General features: G+C 39.4%; 1 protein-coding gene across 1 annotated transcript in view; it reads right to left on the reverse strand.

The window, feature by feature from the left end:
- Nucleotides 1–19,299, reverse strand: part of galnt14 (UDP-N-acetyl-alpha-D-galactosamine:polypeptide N-acetylgalactosaminyltransferase 14 (GalNAc-T14)) — a 167,650-nt gene that overhangs the window by 47,307 nt on the left and 101,044 nt on the right. Inside the window, exons 3-4 of the mRNA XM_072362493.1 lie at nt 15,405–15,503; nt 4,191–4,258 (exon numbers count right to left, since the gene is read on the reverse strand). Of these exons, the coding sequence (XP_072218594.1) occupies nt 4,191–4,258; nt 15,405–15,503 (167 nt within the window). The remainder of the gene's footprint in view (nt 1–4,190; nt 4,259–15,404; nt 15,504–19,299) is intronic.

Below are 19,299 nucleotides of genomic sequence, written 5' to 3' on the forward strand. Positions count from 1 at the left end.
CAGAAGGTCATTTAAAAACTGCAAATATCTTATATGGTCTTCTGGGTTTGGGTTGGGCATGTTTCAATGTCTCCAGACAACACAAAAACAAAAAGCTTGCGTTAAAGTTTAAACTAAAATATATTATTTTGTTCATTCACGCTATTATGAAGCCTTTGAGCTAGTTTGGGCTGGGTTAAAAAAATAATTGATTTTCCTATTTAAAATTGATTTTCATTTGAAAAAATATCGATTTATAAGCTTTTTAATCGCTTTGTTTGATCAGAATCTACAATAGTAATATTGCAATGTGGTGAGACTCGTCTTAGGAGGGCAGGTGTCGGGTAGAAGCTGTGCTGTCTGTAAGGAAAGCAGAGTAGCAGAAAGTTTGGATGGAGAAAGTATGCCGACGGAGAGGAGCCTGATAAAATCGTTTACCTGACCAAAAATTATTCAAAAGATATTCAAGATTATTCAATCAAATTGGAAATGGAACTTAATACAACCTTCTGAATTGTAATTGAATTGGTTCAGGAAATCAGCCTTAATTTGAACTTTGTGCATCAAAACACAATGTTAACGTGACAGAAACTTATACTTATATATACACCAATTATTCTCTCTCATCTGATTCAACAAGTTGAATTGGTTGGAGAAAAGATCTTTCAGAGCAGAGAGTTTGGACACATTAACAGATGTTCACTGACAGCCTTGATGTGCTTTAGCCGAACATTGGCTCGGAGCGTCACTGCTTTTACTTGATGAAGTGAAGATTGGAAAGAGATCTCAGGGTTTACAAAGCTGGTCTGACGCCTTCATCTCTGTCGTCTCACTCGAGTGGCAGAACTGTCCCGCATGGGGAGGCGCTCCTGCAGTCCTTCCATGTAACTGAACTTCATGTATAATAAAGATCTAGACTGCTTTAGCTTTGAGCTCACTCTGACTCATCTTTCTATGAATAAGTGAGTCTTAAATCCATTGATTAATATGGTTGCTGCTCGAGGAAGATTATGTTCATGCATCAGGATGATTACAATACATCTGACAATGATGCATGTCATCTATTATTCTAATTCTGTCATAATTTCAGCCTTAGACATACTATAAATAAGCACACACTGCTCAGCTGAATACAACAAAGGATACTTTCTGAGAACAGCTTAAGTCATTATGTGTTTGGGGAAAAAACTCTTGAAGATTGATCATAAGAGAAGTTAAAATCATTGCAAAAATGCCACAACTTCATCTTTAAAGTCTGATGCACATCAGCATATTAAACACTGTTACTGACGACTCATCAGGTATGTTTTTCCTTGCAAATATTGAAACTGAAACTTAAAATTAAGAAGGATGTATAAACTTGAGCAACTTGAGATGAATAAACTTTGTGTCAGTGAACTTAGGCGAAGCTCCTGGAACATTGAAATTTCATCCTCAGACTTTTGTGTCTGTTTCGTCTGAGGCTGATTTCTCATTGAGCTCTGTTGTCTGTATCTGCTCGTCTTTTCTATGACCGCCTTACTCGCTGGCCATAAAATCCAAATTACAGAGACATTAATCGAGACAGTTTTAAAGTCAACTCAGCCGATAGGGAGAAGAAATATTTTTCTTCCAGTCGTGGAGACAAAAAAGAGAAGAACAACCAATAAGAAACACTTCTGTGAGAGTCCAGGCCTTTGAACTTCGAACCCAGTGTCCCTGTATGACAACATGTTTGTGGGACAATCATAACGGATACGTAAGATGTACCGTATTTTTCAGGCTACAAAGTGCACTGGGTTATAAGCTGGAATATCAATGATTGACTGCTAACGGGTCTATTTTTATTCATAAAGCGCACCGGGTTATAAGCTGCATTAAATTAAACAAAACTCAGAAAAGTCAAACTTTATTCAACTCACTTGTTGTGCTGCGTCACTGATAGCGTTGAGTTTGAAATCCACTTCGTAAGCATGTCTCTTAACAGGAGCCATTTTTGGGGCAGCAGGTATAGAAAATGAATGAATGAAGGCACACACCTTAATGTTGAAGCACAGATCGTATTACTCCGCCAGGCTCGTAACTACGGTGGCCCGTAATGCTCAATCCATCAAGCAGTGCAGCTTCGTAGCTTTCCAAGGCCGTGCTAAAACATTTTGACAGATTTTTGAGCGCCGTGTACCACATAAAACCGGTTCTAGGTCAGAAAGCACAACCAGAATTAAATCATACCTTAGGCGCACTGTCGATTTTTGAGAAAATTAAAGGATTTTAAGTGCGCCTTATGGTCCGAAAAATACGGTACTAAAGTCATGCACTTTCTTTGACAATTTAGGCTTCTTCTCTACATAATAACTCTACTTCTCTGCAGTTATTTTCAGTGCTGTATAAGACATACAAAACACACAGTTATCCTAATAAATATGACTCACTTTGGATGAATTCTGGGTCTAATTAACTCCACTGTGGCGGTTACACATTCGTTTGAGAGTAAAATCGATCCAAGGATTGATCACTCCCTCTGAAGGAGACTTTTAAGTTAATGAAGACATTTTTTTTTAAAAAGCTGACACATTTTCCTGAGGTCTTCATGAAATGTCTGACACGCTCCAGTCAAAACAACGCGGCTCTGTTTTCCACCACAAATCTAAATCTCTAATCACATTTTTACATTTAACACTTTTTTAATGGGGTGTAGTGCCTCATTCACTCAGTTCCACCCCTTTCCTCCCCAGGGGCTGACAGGGTTACTTTTTACCATATGAGAGAGCAAATATTATCCAAGATATATCCGAGATATTTACATTTAAACAAACAAAGTACTGGTAGAGCAATATCATCAGTTTACTTCTTAAGTTAAGGGAACTATAAACCTGCTGAAGAGAATTTTCTGTAAATAGCAAAGTAAAACTTCTACTTCTGAGTTACAGCGAAAGCAGCATGGTTTGAGCTTGAAGTTGGGTGGTGATAAAGACGAGGAGGCCGAACATTTCTTCTATGAGCAGGGAGTGTGATGTAGGAATCCAGTTCAAATCTGGTGTCCCAGACCTTTTAGAGGTCCCAAACTAGAGTTTTTGTGTTAATGTCTGTTCAGACACCCAAATGTATGACTTCAAGGACAGAAAAGGTGCATTTTTTTCACAATGTGCACAATTTAATAGTTGAAAATGAAAAGCCAATTGCATGTTAACCCTAATCCTTCCAAAGACCTTGTTGGGGTATGTCACATCACATCATTACTTTTATTATTTTACCTAAACTGAATTTGAGTTTCAGGACAACTTTATATTCTTGTGCTACTCTTGATTTTACTGCAGTAAGTTAACCACGGCAAACAAATTCCAGTAAAAAGTCTGTTTATCAGCTCATTCATCTCTAACCTGAGCTCAAAGCGTCACAAGCCATAAATCACATACATGTACTTTTTTAAAGATCAATTTCTGACTAAAAAGCTGACCACAACAGTTTCTGTCTGTAGTTGTGTCTATACTAGTGTTCCAGTGAGTATTTGGGGGCAGCAGGTGGGCGTACGAGAGTCTGAGCTGACACAAATTACATGACAAAAGTTCATTATGAGGAAGGACACCTCAGCCTCTGCGATGGTGCGCTGCACAGATGCTTCTTATTAACTGCATTAGGGTTTGTGTGCACACAGATCACTTTTTTTAAGTAAGGTAAAACCAAATGTGTTGCTTTTGGCCTTCTTAATGAGTTTGCTGACAGTAGTTTTAAGGTTTAACCAGCCTTCATCCTTCATTGGAGGTTTTGTTGATGCTCTTTTAATTGTTGCATCGTCTGCTGCTGCAGTTGTGACTGCAGAGTTAGCACAACCAGCGTTTTATCTCTATTCAAGTACTTTCACAAGTTACAAAACTGTTTCAAAGAAATTAACATATTTTGCATTGAATTTTAAAGAAAAGGGTAACATTTGTGTGGAGCTGAAGAGAGTTGCTTGAATCGCCTCATTAGGAAGAATCTCAGTACCAACACTATTATTTCCAGGTCACTTTGGACTGCGTCTCTCTGGAGGTGGACTGAACACAGCTGCAGATGAGATAATGACTCTTCTGTTTGACCTACAATGGCTTCATCCCCACTTTAATCCTCAAACTATGGACCCAGCTGCCGTGGACACATTCCCCCCTCTGACCTGCTTCGTACGTCTCATCTCCGTTATCTCTGACCTGGAATGTGTGTCTTTGTAGTTGCATGAGTGTGCAGCTGCATCTCACCGTCATCACTAAAGTCATCAACCAGAATGATCTCATGGATGAGATGAACCGGAGTCCTGTTTAAAACACTGGAAAGACAGACAAAACAGAGAATTAGTCAAATATGGAAGAGTATAATGTGAACATGTGCATGCACGTGTGGAAGCACAGAAAACAAATGTCAACCTGCACGCACGTGCACGTACACACCCTCTCAGGTGCTGATTAAGTATGCACAGCACACTATATGAAACAACATATTGAAAATGTCAGCTCAAATTCCTGGTATGAAAATGTATGATGTCTCGCATCTAAAAAACTATTTCATTAAAGCTGAAGATTGAAACATAAAAAATTCATAACTTTTACAGGAAGAAAATGAGGAAATGTGTTTTGTTCTGGGTGGGTTTCTGCTCCATTTTATTTCATTATTTCTACTGCTCAATAACTTCTGTTCATCATCCCCTCTGGATACGACTGAGAAGGGAGGAAAAAATGAGGGACGGAGGGGATTAAATGGAGGAGTAATGGGTGGAGTAAGAAACAGGAAGAAAAAAGACGACAAGAGGGAGTGATGAGGGAATAGATATGATGGGAAAGAAGAAAAAAAATCTAATAAATGAGTGGAAAAGTGGATCAGATGGTGGAAAAGGGAGTGAAGGAAAGGGGAGAAGGAAGAAGGGAATGGAGAAGAAGAGGCAGAAGGAAAGAGGATAAAATATTAAAAGAGAAATAAGGACAGAAAACATGAAAAAGAAGAGGGGATAAATGTGAAGGAAATGAAAAAGAGAAGTAAGATCGCAAAGAGTCAGGAGGAAGATAAGAAGGCAGAGAGGAACGCAATGTGAAGATGAGGAAGCAGGAAGGAAGAAAATGAAGAAACAGAAAGCTAAAAAGAAAAAGGGAGGAGAATAGTGAGGGGAAATGGTCCAAAGGGAGTGGCGGAAGAGAAGAAAATGTGAATAAAAAGGATGATAAGAGAGGAGACAAAAAACAGAAGATCAGAATAATAAAGAAGGGGAAACAGAACAAAAGGTACAGTGGATGGAAATTAAGAAGGGATGGATGGATGGATGGATGGATGGATGGATGGATAGATAGATAGATAGATAGATAGATAGATAGATAGATAGATAGATAGATAGATAGATAGATAGATAGATAGATAGATAGATAGATAGATAGATAGATAGATAGATAGATAGATAGATAGATAGATAGATAGATAGATAGATAGATAGATAGATAGATAGATAGATAGATAGATAGATAGATAGATAGATAGATAGATAGATAGATAGATAGATAGATAGATAGATAGATAGATAGATAGATAGATAGATAGATAGATAGATAGATAGATAGATAGATAGATAGATAGATAGATAGATAGATAGATAGATAGATAGATAGATAGAGGGAGCATAGGTTGATAATGTAGGAGGAGGAAGTGGTGTGAAGAAAACCTGAGTCTCCGAGGCCCTGGACCCCAACAGGAGGAGAGAGACAGATGCTTGAAGGAAGGGGTTCAGGAGAGGTGGAGCAAGATTAAAGAGTGAGGATAATAAGGAGAGGAGAAGGAGAGAAGGAGAGAGGGGGTGGCAGGCAGGTAAGGGAGACAAATAACCCTGATTGTAACTCCATTTCTCTGTGGAGCTGAGGGCCGATCAGGAGAGATGGATGAACGGACTGATGGATGGGACAGAGCGGAGGAGGGAGGAGGAAAGGTGTAGGGCAAGCAAATAAATGAAAAAAAGGAGGGAGGGGTAGACTCAAGATGGAGAGAAATAAAGACAGATAAAGATGGAGCAATGAGGTGATAAAGTAAAAAGAAAGAAAATCTATCTGTCCTGGTCTTAATCCCAACATGTCACAAAGCACCAGTGGTTTCAGGCCCTCCTGGCATCAGACGCTGTGAAACGGAGCATTTCAGACTGCTTTCTACAACTGAGCAGGTAGCTCTGTGAGTCAAAACCTGGTAAACAGTGAGGAAAAGGAATTCAAAAAGACTGTGGTAGGGTTAGGGTTACATTAGGGTTACATAATTAGCAATTTACCAACCAATTTTATATTTTCTTTCTGTCACAAAGACACATCATTTGTTCCCATTTCTTTAGCTGCATCTATGAAAAACAGCAAAGAAAACACAGTTTGACAGACAGAAAATAGGATTTCTGCAGAAATGGAAACTGGACAAGTGGAGGACAAAAGAAGAAGTGTCAGGCCTAAAAAGTGGTCTTCTGTCTTTTGTCTGTCTGATCGCTGTGAACCAAGTCCTGTAATGCTGAACTTGTGTGTTTTTTCTTTGTAATGATCATTTATTTATTCATTTTGATTTATTTTTCTATTAATTATTATTAGTCATTAGATCTGTGGCATATGTTGAATTTACATCTGTAATTACTAATGTATGGAACACTATTGTTTGCTTGTTTTCTAACTATGTAAAACTCCACATCTCTTACAAGAACACACGTACATTCAGAGTTTGGGTGGATTCATAAAGCCGATAACTAGAAATAAAGTTGATATAGTTTAGGAACAAAACGAAACTGCTTGGTCAGTTTAGGTCAGTTTTCTACTGCATATGGCTTCACAATGTTGAAGCAGTATCTTTGATGACAACACAGATGCTTATGCTAAAGGCTTCTCTCTGCGCTCATTTGTTAGATTTGTATCTATGCTACAGTAATGCAGCCATGAAGCAATGGTGACGATCTCTTTTCTGTCTCTCTGGGTCCTTTCTTTTATTTCTTACACACACACACACACTCAGGAGTTCCCATTCTCTGGTTCACAGGCCACTAGCTCTGAGGCTTAACCTCCCCTCAGGCGTGCTGAGGGAGAAGCTATCTTCAGCTCACAGAAAATATTATCACCACTGACAATACTGCAGTTGGCTGCCATGGAATAGCAGCTCTATATCTGCGCCGCTCATTTCCAACACTCTATATATCAATTTTAGGGAGGGAATTTTTTTAAAAATTTTCATTACCTACAGCTGCCATTTGGAGAGGGCTTTCATCCAAAGTGCCTTGAGAGCGAGCATTTTTCGAGCCGCATGTGTGGCCCTGGTGGGAATTTAACCTCACTCTCCGGCAGTGAAAGTGTTGCTAAATGGGTGCTGCTGTAGTGCTGCCAGGGTGACGGGTTCAAATCTCACAGGAGCCCCCTCCACTCTGCTTGGGTGCACTCAGACTTTGTGATTTGGATGATGGTGATAAAAGCTGCTACCAATGTGCACAGTTCCTAAAAGAACCAACTGTTCAGCTGATTATTTTTACGATCTTCCCAATTCCACCAATCAGCAGCTTTGATATGAATCACTTTTTGCACCTACAAATGGTGTTAAATTAGGTGGGAAAAGATTATGACTTTAACTTGGAATGGACAGTGTTCAAAACTTCAGCTTTATTGGTCTGTGTGCTCTGTATACACAATGTGCTTCCTCTTATCGTGTGGAATGACTCATACAACCTCTGAGGCAACACTTCACAAAGACACTTTGTGTAATTTTCAGCATCTCCAAGGCCTTTTCCTCTTCCAGTATTCAACCGTGGTGGACTGAAAACTCTGCAGTGTCCCTCCGTGAAGGCAGCAGATGTGTTTTCTGAACATGTGACACAGCTACAAAACCTCTATTACAGGTTTCAGATTATCTTGGCTTTCTGCTGCCCTGGACTTATGGATTTATTTACACCTGAGAAGTGGTGCTTTCAGCTGTGGGGAGCTAGATTTCTTCTGCTCAGTTAGCTACTACAAAAACACATTCTCTGCCACTCTGTTCTTTTCCAATAGGGTATCTGTAGCCATAAATCAGCTGCAGAATTGTTTTTACTGTGAGGAGATTTCTTTCTACTATTTATGCCGTACCAGATTTTAAGAAGAGCAAACTTTCTCTCTGAAGCAGTCTTTGCTCTCCCTCTTTTTTCTTTTCTCTGCCTGATTGGTCAGCTGACAGCCAGTTCTTCCATCCTCTGCCTTGCTGAGGTAATTCATCATTCTTTCCATCTACCACTCTTTCCATTCATCCACATCCTGCTTCTCCTCAGCTTATTTCTCTATCAAGATATCTGACAGCAGACGAGACAATTTCTGTTCAAATGGATGTGGAGGAAAAAAAAGCTTTTTTGATAAGTTTAATTTGCTAAAATTTGCTTTTTTTAATATTAACTTTACTTTTTCACTGCATCTTAAATCAGTCTCGCCCTGACAGAAAGCCTTTTCAGGCAGATCTATAGCAGCTGTTATTGGAAAGAAATCCTGATTCAGCCACTCAATACATTCTGTTCTGTCTGACCACCAGTGATGCATTATATGATACATCAGCACCCAGTAAATACTGTCTCATCATTGCTGATCTACCGAGCCATACGTCTAAATTTATCAGTCTTCGTCTGGAATCGAAGGGCTTGTTTGTTCAGACTAAATTAAGTCTTGTCCCTGTTAACCTGCAGAGATCTACATATTCTTCACTGATTAGGAGAATGCTGTATATATAAGCTCATCAGTGTTTATCTATGCTGCATGAAAGAAATGAATGGCATCAAGATTAAATGAAAAGTCTCAGTACAAAGGATCCTAAATGCTGCATCTAAGCATTCTGACCAAACTCTGACTGCTTTAGACAAATCTTTAATCTAAGCTGATGGATAATTCATGTATTTGGCAAATGCTGTCGAATCAGGGTGTTAAATGCAATCTGATGACAAAACAGAATACAATCCTGATTCTTGGGGAAGCATACAGTTGTCCACTAAACATAAAGAGATAAAGACTGATGTGGAATTTGATAAGACGGCCTTTATCAAACAGTGAACTTACAGAAGAAAGCAAAGACTATAAATCTGCCTCCTTCTCTTTGTTCTAATAAATCCTGAGTGATTAGTCGTGGAGGAAGTGATCTGAACTCTTTACTGTGCGTTTTTAGGACCACTGAATCAGAAAGTGCTGAGCTGGTGCTGACCTCGAAGTGGCATTTCTACACCGCTGATGAACGCTGGCTGCTGAGCCGAGCAGGATGGCTCCTCGGCTGGATTACAAAGTGTCCGCTGGACCCAGAGAGCAATGAGGTGGCTAACTTTACTTTCTGAGCTCGCCTTACAATGATTAACCTCAAAATTCAAACAATTGAAAAGGCGAATCTTTTACCTGTTACTGATAAGATTAGAATCAATCCAAGAGACTATCCTCCCCCCAAAAAATACCAAGGCAACATATACCTATAAATATAATAAAAGAGCATGTGAGCTTTGGTGGTCATGACAGGAAATGGCATCCATTAAGGTGACAGTGTACGAGGAATATTTCTAACCAACTAACTTTGATTTCTAATCCTAATCAATGAATATTATTGTCTAAACCCAACCAGGAAATGACGAAGTTTTGTTGCAACATGTTGTTGACATGCCAGAAAGGAAACCAGCAGAACAGCTACCAATAAGATGATGATGATGATGGTGTTGTGTCCTGTGTTTGGTCCTGGGATCGAGGACCTTTCCTCTGATGTGGAAACATTTATTTGCGTCATATTTCTGGCACATATAGGAGGGAATCTATGAGGTCATTCTGATTGCAGGATATGTTACAATTAAAATAGCAATTTTCTGAATATGCTAAACATGACAAAGCAAAACGGTACTTGCATTATGATGTATTTGTATAGTAAAACAAGCTCGAAAGCAACTTATTTCACTTGAGCAGTTCCTCGCCACCACTCACACAATGAGACCGATCATGGATGCAGAAATAAGCATATATGTAAGTTTTTGCATGTTGAGCACTCTCTTCCAGTAGAATTCGAATTAATTCTAGCATGGAGCCACAGCCAGATGACCATCTACAGGACTCTTTCCATCACATCACCCATTTTCTCTTTTTACTTTGGGCTGGTGGTGGCTCAGGAAGTAAAGCTGGTCGTCTTTTAATCTGAAGGTGGTTCGATCCTCAAGAAAGTCAACGGCACCAATGCTCAAATGTGCTCAACTGCACATTCGGCGTGTATGAAAGATGTGTAAAAGGGTGAATTTGGCTCAAGGTTCATGGTTTTGAGTGTTCAAAAAGACCAAAACAATGTGATATGAATCCTGTCCAAAAACCAAAGGCAGAATATTTTCTACCTTTGTGCTTGTTGCCAGGCACGGATTTTGGTTTGTTTGTCATTGTGCCTCGAAAGCTCACACAGAGAGGAAAAATTACCCCATTCAGCAGCTAATGAATGCATGTCCACAGAAGCAGATAATACGTGCAGGTTATTATCACACTCAGATGTTTAATCACACTCTTCTGCAGTCAACATGCCTTCACTGCCTTTATTGTGCATGTAACCCAACGAGATAAACAGGAAATACATCAGACTGGATATATTTTAGTATTTCTTCATCTGTGTTCCTGATCCCCATTCTAGGGCTAGAAGTTCTGTCAATAAGTTTGACGATAATGACTAAAAATGATCAACTCGGCAGCTTTGATCTGATAGTATTTGCTGTCCTTTTTCCCCACTGATGCTCCTGTGTCTGTAAATAATGAAAATTTACATAAACAAATAAAAAGCTAAACAAATTAAACCCATAAAAAGCGAATATGTTCTTAAAAGCTTCAGATCTCGGCTCACTCTCATCCTCTCCATGCGCGCCCCCCCCCCCCCCCCCCCCCCCCCCCCTCCCAGGGCCTATCTCTTACCCAGAGGAGTCAGAGAAGATGAGATCAATTTCTGGATCAAACCTTGATTAAATATCGACGGGAACAGGCTGTCCTTCAGAAAGCAACTCTTTGATCATGAGATGAAAAGATTTCAAAGTGCCCATCATTGTCTCAGAAATCAAACTTATTAAAGTTCGACCTGGATGATGCTGAAAACTCCCAAATTATACCCTTTTATAATGTAATTGTAGGCATTCTTCGGTATTTCCTCGAGGCTGAAAGGAAAACCTGTCTCTATTATCTGTCAATCTTTTTTCAGCTCGAATACTTCAACTAGGTAACTTTTCAAAGTTTTAAGTCTTCTTAATTCCTATTAGTTTCCTACAGAGCTGGTTTTAGTGCTAGTTAAACATCCTATAATAGCAGGTACAATCATACAGTCATTTCTTCTTCTTTTGGGACCTCATTTATAAAACTGACGTGTAACTGAAGCAGAAATTCACATCAAAATATCCAGAAAATCTTACTTCAGCCTGTAAATGTTCTTATCCATAAGCAAGGTCGACACATTAATGGTTTGCCTACACTACTAGTCATGTATTTAGACTACATACAGGAAGAATGGTTTCCACGCCAACCATGAAGGACTCTGCAGACATTCACAAGGTTTAACTTCTATTATTTTTGGGTCAGCTGTGGCTAAACTTATCGTGCATGGCCATGAAATTTCTCTACATGACTTTATAGGAGTCTGCTCCTCAGCTTCTTTTACTGGTGTGTTATTTTTCTAAATGGAGAATAATGAATGCACGCGCACAGTCAGCACATTTGGTTAATGAAGTTACAAATATTTAAGCTGCACATGGTCAGCCACAGAAGGACCCAGCGGACCTTTACAGACTGGTGCAGATAAAAGCAATTTGAGTTGCCTTTATCTGGCCTCTTATGCCTGGCCCGAGGTTCTTGTACCGTGAGATATGTCATCAATTTTGGATTTTTAAACTACAGTTCTCTAAATTACAAGCAGGGTCTTTATATCGTACAAGCATACCCTATAGTGTACCATTTTTTTCCTGATTTGAGATGGAAATCATTTTAACATTAAGTTCAAGTAAAATCAAAGAATATCATTCATAAATAAGGACTTTGGTGACAAATTTATTTGATGTAGGAATGTCAGGGAAGATGTTCGAAACTCTTGCTGTTCGAGGATGTCAGCAAATGGGGTTAGATTAAGAACGCCAAGCAGACCATCTACACCTCTGTGACCACCATGTTTAACACAGCTGAGCCACAGTAGCGTCCAGTTTGCCTGATCTAACAGAGTCCAAATAAAGACCGAGATTCTTTTAAAGCTGAGTTTTTGTTCTTCTCATATATTCAATCACTGAACTCTTTACTTTGTCAGCTGGTGAGTATGAATGTTGGCCTCTGTGCTGGTCCCAACTGCCCTAAAATTAGCTGTTTAGATGTTTCGACAGTAGGAAGTGTTCATAAAGAGCAGACGGCATTGCAGAGGCTGTTCAGAATGCAGGATGGGTTCATAAGATCGGGTTATGAAAACATTAAGTTGTGTGGAACTAATATTTACACTGTAATAACTTTGCAGTGGATCTCTGAACCGTGGAAAAATCAAACTGCCTCTTGGCACGAGCACCTGCATCTGTTTTAAGTTGGTTGAATAGGGGTATGATGGGGTATGATCCGACTAAGCAGGACTAAAGGGCAAACATTCAGGCCACATGTTCTGCTAAATGTCACAAATTAAACCAAAGTCCAAAGCTTCCAGGAGTTCTTTCTGCCAGGATTAGTTTGCATTTTTACACATTCCGTTTTTAAAATGGTCCAGAATTTGGAGCATTCCCACTAAACTTATATAAAATAAAATAAAATAGTTCAACATGTTGGATGATTTATCTCAGACAGAAGTTTAAATCAGTGGACGATCAATCTAAAAAACAGATAGTTTGCTTTGGGTCAGCAGTAATATAAATGACACACAGTTTGTGGTTAATGAGCCCAAACCTGCAAAACCATACTGTGGTCTATTAAATGGTGTTTAAAAAGCAAGTGAGTCGCGCACTCAGCAGACTCTAAAGCTGGCTGCTAACCTGTCGGTGAAGCTGTCTCATTCAAACCGACTCCGCCGCTTACGGCCAGCAACAAAACAGAGAGAAAAAAGACTCGTTGCACCGGTTGTTTCATCCCTCACAATGTCATCATTTTTTTATCCGTCGGTGCTTCTGTTGTCAGCCGCTCTGACTCATACAAAGACTATAAATGTCAAGTGATCTCTTGTAGTACCCTCAACTTTTCTCAGCTTTTGCAAAACACTTTCCAAAGACACCATGTGAAGCACTTCTGTTAAAGTGGCCACTTTCCGTGATGCGGCCGCTTCAAACAGCAAATGGCAGCTTAAAAACACGTTGGACACGAGCACGATGACAAAAAGTCTTTTATTCCACTTTTACACCAATTTATGCAATTAATTGTCCAACTTCTCTCTGATGACAAGATTTTCTAGTTTTGATCAGAGAATATCTCACATGACTAACACAGCTGACAATGAGGTCAGTTATTACTCTATGATTTATGCTATCTTACATAATAAAGATTATATATTATATATATATAATATATAATATATTTATATATATATATATAATATTTGCAAGACATTCATGAGGCATGAGCAATTTAAATGTCTAATTCTTTTGAATGAGCACCAGGGAGGATCATCTCATGTGCACAGGGAGTTGTACAGTAATCCACAGAGTGCCAGTTTTTCCCTCTGGAGCTCAAAATGCGCTGCACCTGCCTCAAGATGTTCATCGACAGGAACATTCTGAATCAAATATGCACGAGTGAAACATTAGAACAAAGACAACCAATATCTCCCGCTGAGGAACAGTCCAGTGTGTTTACGGGGGAAAAATGTTTCACTCACTAAACCGCAAACTTATAATTCTAATGACTTTTAACGTGTGAAAACAGCATGATGCATTAATCATGTGGGGACACGTGCACTGTTTAAACTGCAGCGTTTCCGGGGCACAAATCAACTCACCGGTCCGGAGAAGAGGCTTTTTGAGTGGAGCTTCTGCTCGTTACATTCATTGGTCGAGTTGTACCACATTTTACATTCATCTTTCACTGTTTGATTCTTTAGAAAAGGCTTTTAAAACAACAGCAGCAAGTGGGCAGCTTATTGGATGAAACACTGATGTGTCAATCAGCTTAAATCTTCATGCAGCACATTCATATCTATTAAAGTAGGATTCATTCATTTAGGCTTTTGATAAAGTCCGTTCTCTTAATCCACGACACTGTTAAGATGACAAAGATAAACCTTGTGCAGGGGGGTGCAGGAGACGACTGCATGGGTCATCTGTTCATTCAGACAATAATAACTTTTAAAAATGCTCAAAGGATGTGAGAAACTACTACTATTCGAGAGACAAACTGGTGTAGATGAATGAATGTATTTTACATATCGAACCATGTGTTTTCTAACCCTAACCAGTTATTCCATAAACCCAACCAGGAAGTGATAGAAGTGTTTGAGTTGTTGCTCGATAGAATGAAATCTGAGTTTCTCCTGTTGTCTATAGAGGCAGCAGTTAAGCCTGGTAAGAATAAGCATGATCAACAGCTGATTTGGTTTTTCTTTAGCCCTTTATTATGAGATTTGTTCGACTGAGAATGACCTCAGACTACAGCTTTGGAGATATAATAAGATGTAAATTGTAGTGCAACCAATGTGTGTCTTTTCTTTTAGTTTCAAAGGAAGATATTCTAATATAAAGCATTTTTACAACTATCCATCAAATGCATCTTTCTGTGATTATAAAGAGCTGCTGGTTATTTTCTTTTTTTGCAACCGAAAAGTAAAATAAACCTTAAAATGAAAAATTATTACACAAAATATCTTCATTTATCTTAAAAGAATTTAACGTCAAGTGGTGCACAGTCCTCCGAGGGCATATTGCACACTGTTGGAGGAAAATGTTCCAAATTCACATATTAAAAATAAGAGGCAGCTAAACTACTTCCAGCTCCAATTCACCATCAGCAAGCAAACACACAAACAGAGCCAAAGCCAAAGGGAGCAAGAGGGTCCAGGGAGACAGATTGTCTTTTAATTGGTTGAAAACTGCAGAGCTTTGAGAAGGGCTGAAGGGGAGGACACACATGCACACACACAGCAAACACACCCACACACACAATGTCCTCTGTGATAGTAAGGAGACGTAGCCAGTCCCTGCTGACTGGCTGCAATAATGAGCTGAACCTTTGCCAACACAGGCAGGTGTGTGTCTTAGTGCGTGTGGGCTTTTTTTGCCGTTTTGTGCTGAATGTGAGCTTGGGAACCTGCTGATTACATCAAAGTGAAAGACAGACTGACGGCCGAAAGACTGGGGGTAAGGTCGTGGGGGGTGAACTGTTCTTAACAGATCTACTCAACAAAGGTTTGACTGAGACAGATGACGTGAAAATAATTTAATAAAAATACATCAACGGCAGCTTAAATGATAGAGTATGATGACAAAATCACTTGTGCTCATTAACAGAGGAGAAAAATCTGCGAGTTACCTTTTGATGGTGCGAAGCAGCGTGGATCTGGCCTCGTTGTGGAAGGTGATGATGATGGAGGTCGGCGGGAGATCAGCGTCGTAGTGAAGAGTGGTGCACCTGCCAGCAGACAGCAAACCGTGTCAGAAGCCAAGTAAACAACAGTATCTATTACTTTGTGTGCCGATTACAGTGAGAACACAAGAGGAAACAGCTAACTGCACGTTGAACTTTAATGATATTTAAGACACTTTAACACCATTTAAACTACAGCAAACCAGCTGTTATCATCATTTAGAACTCTATTCTAGAAACTGATAAGAATGAGATTATTTTTCCATTTAGGTGGGATTACTTTCTGTTATGAGACACTTCACTGCTTCTCACACACACACACACACACACACACACACACGCACACACACACACACACAGACCTGTTGAAAATGAATTATAGATGACCCCCAAGAGGCTCATTAAAATACACCACATAGCAGTGTGTGTGTCATCAGCCATCTTCTTCTGAAAGAGCAAAGACACACACACACATCCACACACACACAGTGTAATGAGAGAACTGGCCTTTACCGATCAGACTGATGGATCGGTGACATTTTGAAACAGCAGCAGTCTGCTTGGTCTATTCTGGCCATCGGTTTCGTTTAAAGCCCAACTTTTTCAGATATGAGTTAAACTTAACATCACAGCAGCTTAACAAGCTAAAACCCAATTGTGTTGCCTACCTCATAAGCCTGTTTTACAGCTATTACATGTGTAATCATGTCATTCACGGAGGTGTTGTGGTTGGAATATTTGAATAAAAACACTGAAAAGACATTTAATTAAAGCATTTTGATTAGTTTTTCCCACTTCCTTTCACTTAAGAATACATCTGTGAAATAATGAGGAAATAAATGAGGGATTATTCACAGAAATAAATGAATAAATATGGTTATTTCAAGTAAAATAACAGAATAAATGGACAAAACATAAAAGAGCAGTTGAATGAATTTAATCTATTTATTTGTTATAGTGTATATTTATCTTTATATATTGAAACACTTATGGATAAGCAGAGACTAAATGAAGATAAAACCAGAAGAAAAATAAATAAATGAGCAAATGAATGTGAAAATGTGTTTTCAATGGTTCTTTTTTATCTTCTCATTTATTTTTAAACTTTGACATTAATTCATTTATTCGTGTGCACAGTTTCTCCTTCGTTATTTTATTCTTTTACAGATTTTCATTCTTTGCACATTCCTCCTTAAACGCAGGGCCTCCTTTACTGTATTTTTGGAATATAACTCAAAATGAGGGTCGGGACTGGAGTCTTGCTGGAATAATGATGTTGCTGCTCCAGAACTTTTATCATTAATGGTACCGTCACGATGTTTGGAGATGTTCTTCAAATGGTTTTCAAATGAGTTGCATCAATCAGAGCATCAAACAGAGCGGTTTGTCAAAGCTCCCGACGTCTCTAAGATACAGAACGTGGCAGCAGTAAATGCAAACGTGGAGCTTTTACTTAAGTCTACAATGCAGATTGAAGGGAGGAGGGAGAAGCACAAAGGACAGAAACACAAGTGCAGGAGTTTAAGACCACATCCCGGCAGCTTCATTGATTCATTTCATTCATTCTTTTGATTTAACCTGCTGATTCGTTTAGACACGATACAACTATCTGCCGTCTGTCCCAGACTGACGAACCAAGTCCATCTGGACTCTGAAACACTTCTCTGGGACGCTCTTTATACCAAATCCTGTTCCTGGCCTGGAAAATAAACCAATGAAAGCCATTGTAGAATTATTTGAATTCATGGATAAACAACAATGAACATTGTTGAACAAAGGCCTACCCGATTAACACCCACCATACATGATGGAAGTGTCTGAAATAATTGTTTTTTAACTGCTCGGAACAATGTGACCGGAAAGTCGAGCACTCACAGCGCATTCTGGCCTTACAAACATACAAAGAAGCATGTAACTACTGTTTACGTGAGTAGCAGATAGCATGAATTCTACACAGGGCTGGTTAAAGTAGTCTGACTTTCCGAGCCGGATCCAACTTCACATGGGGTTCAGATTAAAAATATGACTTGGATCTAGGAAATTCCAACATTCGTGTAGAACTTGAATGCGTCATGAGCTGCAGGAAACAAACACCGGGCTCTCAATGCACGCTGCAATGTAAATTAGTCAAAGAAACGGGACATTAATCATCGGTTTTATTGGCGAAGTTTGGCGTATGGACGGGATGGGGGAGTGGGGGGTGTATCGGGGTCACTATGAATCTGGGGGGGTCATGTCTCCCCCGTCCCTGGTGCCATCTGCACCCATGAATGAACCCAAAAACTCGTGAGATGTTCAGCAAGGTCTTTCTTGTTTAGCATTAAGTTCCAATTAAGAACGTTTTATGTTCTGCTGTCAGTTGAAGAAACATCCGATTTAATTATGAATGTTTTTATTTGCACCTTAAACGGCACCCCTACTTTATTTGAAACTTTCCAAAATAATTCTTTTTTTTTTTTTATCAAATCCCAACACATTTGCCAAGAAGAAAGAGTGGAAAGCTCGTCTCTGTAGCTGCTCAACTTTGAGGTAAAAACAGATAAGATATACTGTATGTTTTCCACAGAAAATATTTGCTTGTGCAGCTCCGAGGAAACTGACTGACTGTGATCGGGGAGAATTCTTTCATAGCAGATGTCAACATGAGGCTCTGTGATGTCCGATCAGTGCAATTTGTGTGTAAACCGGCTTGAAAGCAAGATTCTTATTCATATTTATCTTTTTCTTCTTTTTAGTTTCACCAGGATATCAGCTCTGTTGGGTCACATGAAATAAGTTGAACTAGTTTACCAACAAACCCGCGGGTGGTGGATTTGACATCGTGTCCTTGAGCCGAGCACTGAAGCTCCTCCTGAGGTTAGAACACAAGCCGAACCCCTAATTTGTTGTATTAACAGGTCGGCACGCAGCATCAGTCACCGCACGCAACAATCCAGCTGTGAAATAATATATCAGCACCTCATTAACTCGCAATTTAATTTTCTTTTTTCTTTTTTAGTTTGGGGGCACAGTGATTAAGCGAGGAAACAACACTTCAAGAGCCGATTGCAGAATGTTAAACTTTCAGAGACAAGCTTATGAGTCATAGTTTTTTATGATCTGAGTCATTTCCTCTGCCTTCCTTGAATCATTCAGATCTATTTTTCTCCCATACTTAATTCATTATGTCATCCATTAACGCTCTTGCTGTCTTGTCGTACTCCCCGTCTTCTTATGGCATCAAAACGCTTGTAGTTAAGTTAATTTCTTCAAATTTCCTCACAAAAGTGCCACATCAGCCATGAATGGGACTAAACTGTGGATTACGTTTCACAGATTTCACACAGATATGCATTCAGCGGCCATATTTTTCTAAATTTAAGTCACCGTTCATCTCCACATCAACCAAAACGAAAACTCTCGAGCTTTCGTCCAAACGTCCAACTTCCAGGTCAGGCTCCAAACTGAAAACCATGCAAGCTTGATGGAAAAACACGGTCCTACACTGCAGAATGAATTCAAAACACTACTCAGAAACTGGCAATGACCAGTGTTAGCTCTGCTTCAGCCCGTAATAAAAATCCTGTTTGTATGATGAACACAGTAAAAGAAATCAATGCTTATGTTCACACAGTTTATTCCTTTATGTTCTACACCTAAACGTACGACTTCAAAATGACTGGAAAGTATAAAGGAATACATAAATGAATAAATCACCACCACAGCATCTCTTCCTCTTGGCTTTGGCCTTTCTGTCCCTCCTGCTCCTCCTCGGTTGCATTTTTCCGGCCCCATTCTTCCACAGCAAAGTGATCGAAGCCCTTTCATCCATCTATCGATGGTTCTGATCCTGGATAATTGT

Source organism: Leuresthes tenuis, unplaced genomic scaffold (genome assembly GCF_036924035.1).
Source record: "Leuresthes tenuis unplaced genomic scaffold, fLeuTen1.0.hap1 SCAF_13, whole genome shotgun sequence".
Classification (NCBI taxonomy): domain Eukaryota; kingdom Metazoa; phylum Chordata; class Actinopteri; order Atheriniformes; family Atherinopsidae; genus Leuresthes; species Leuresthes tenuis.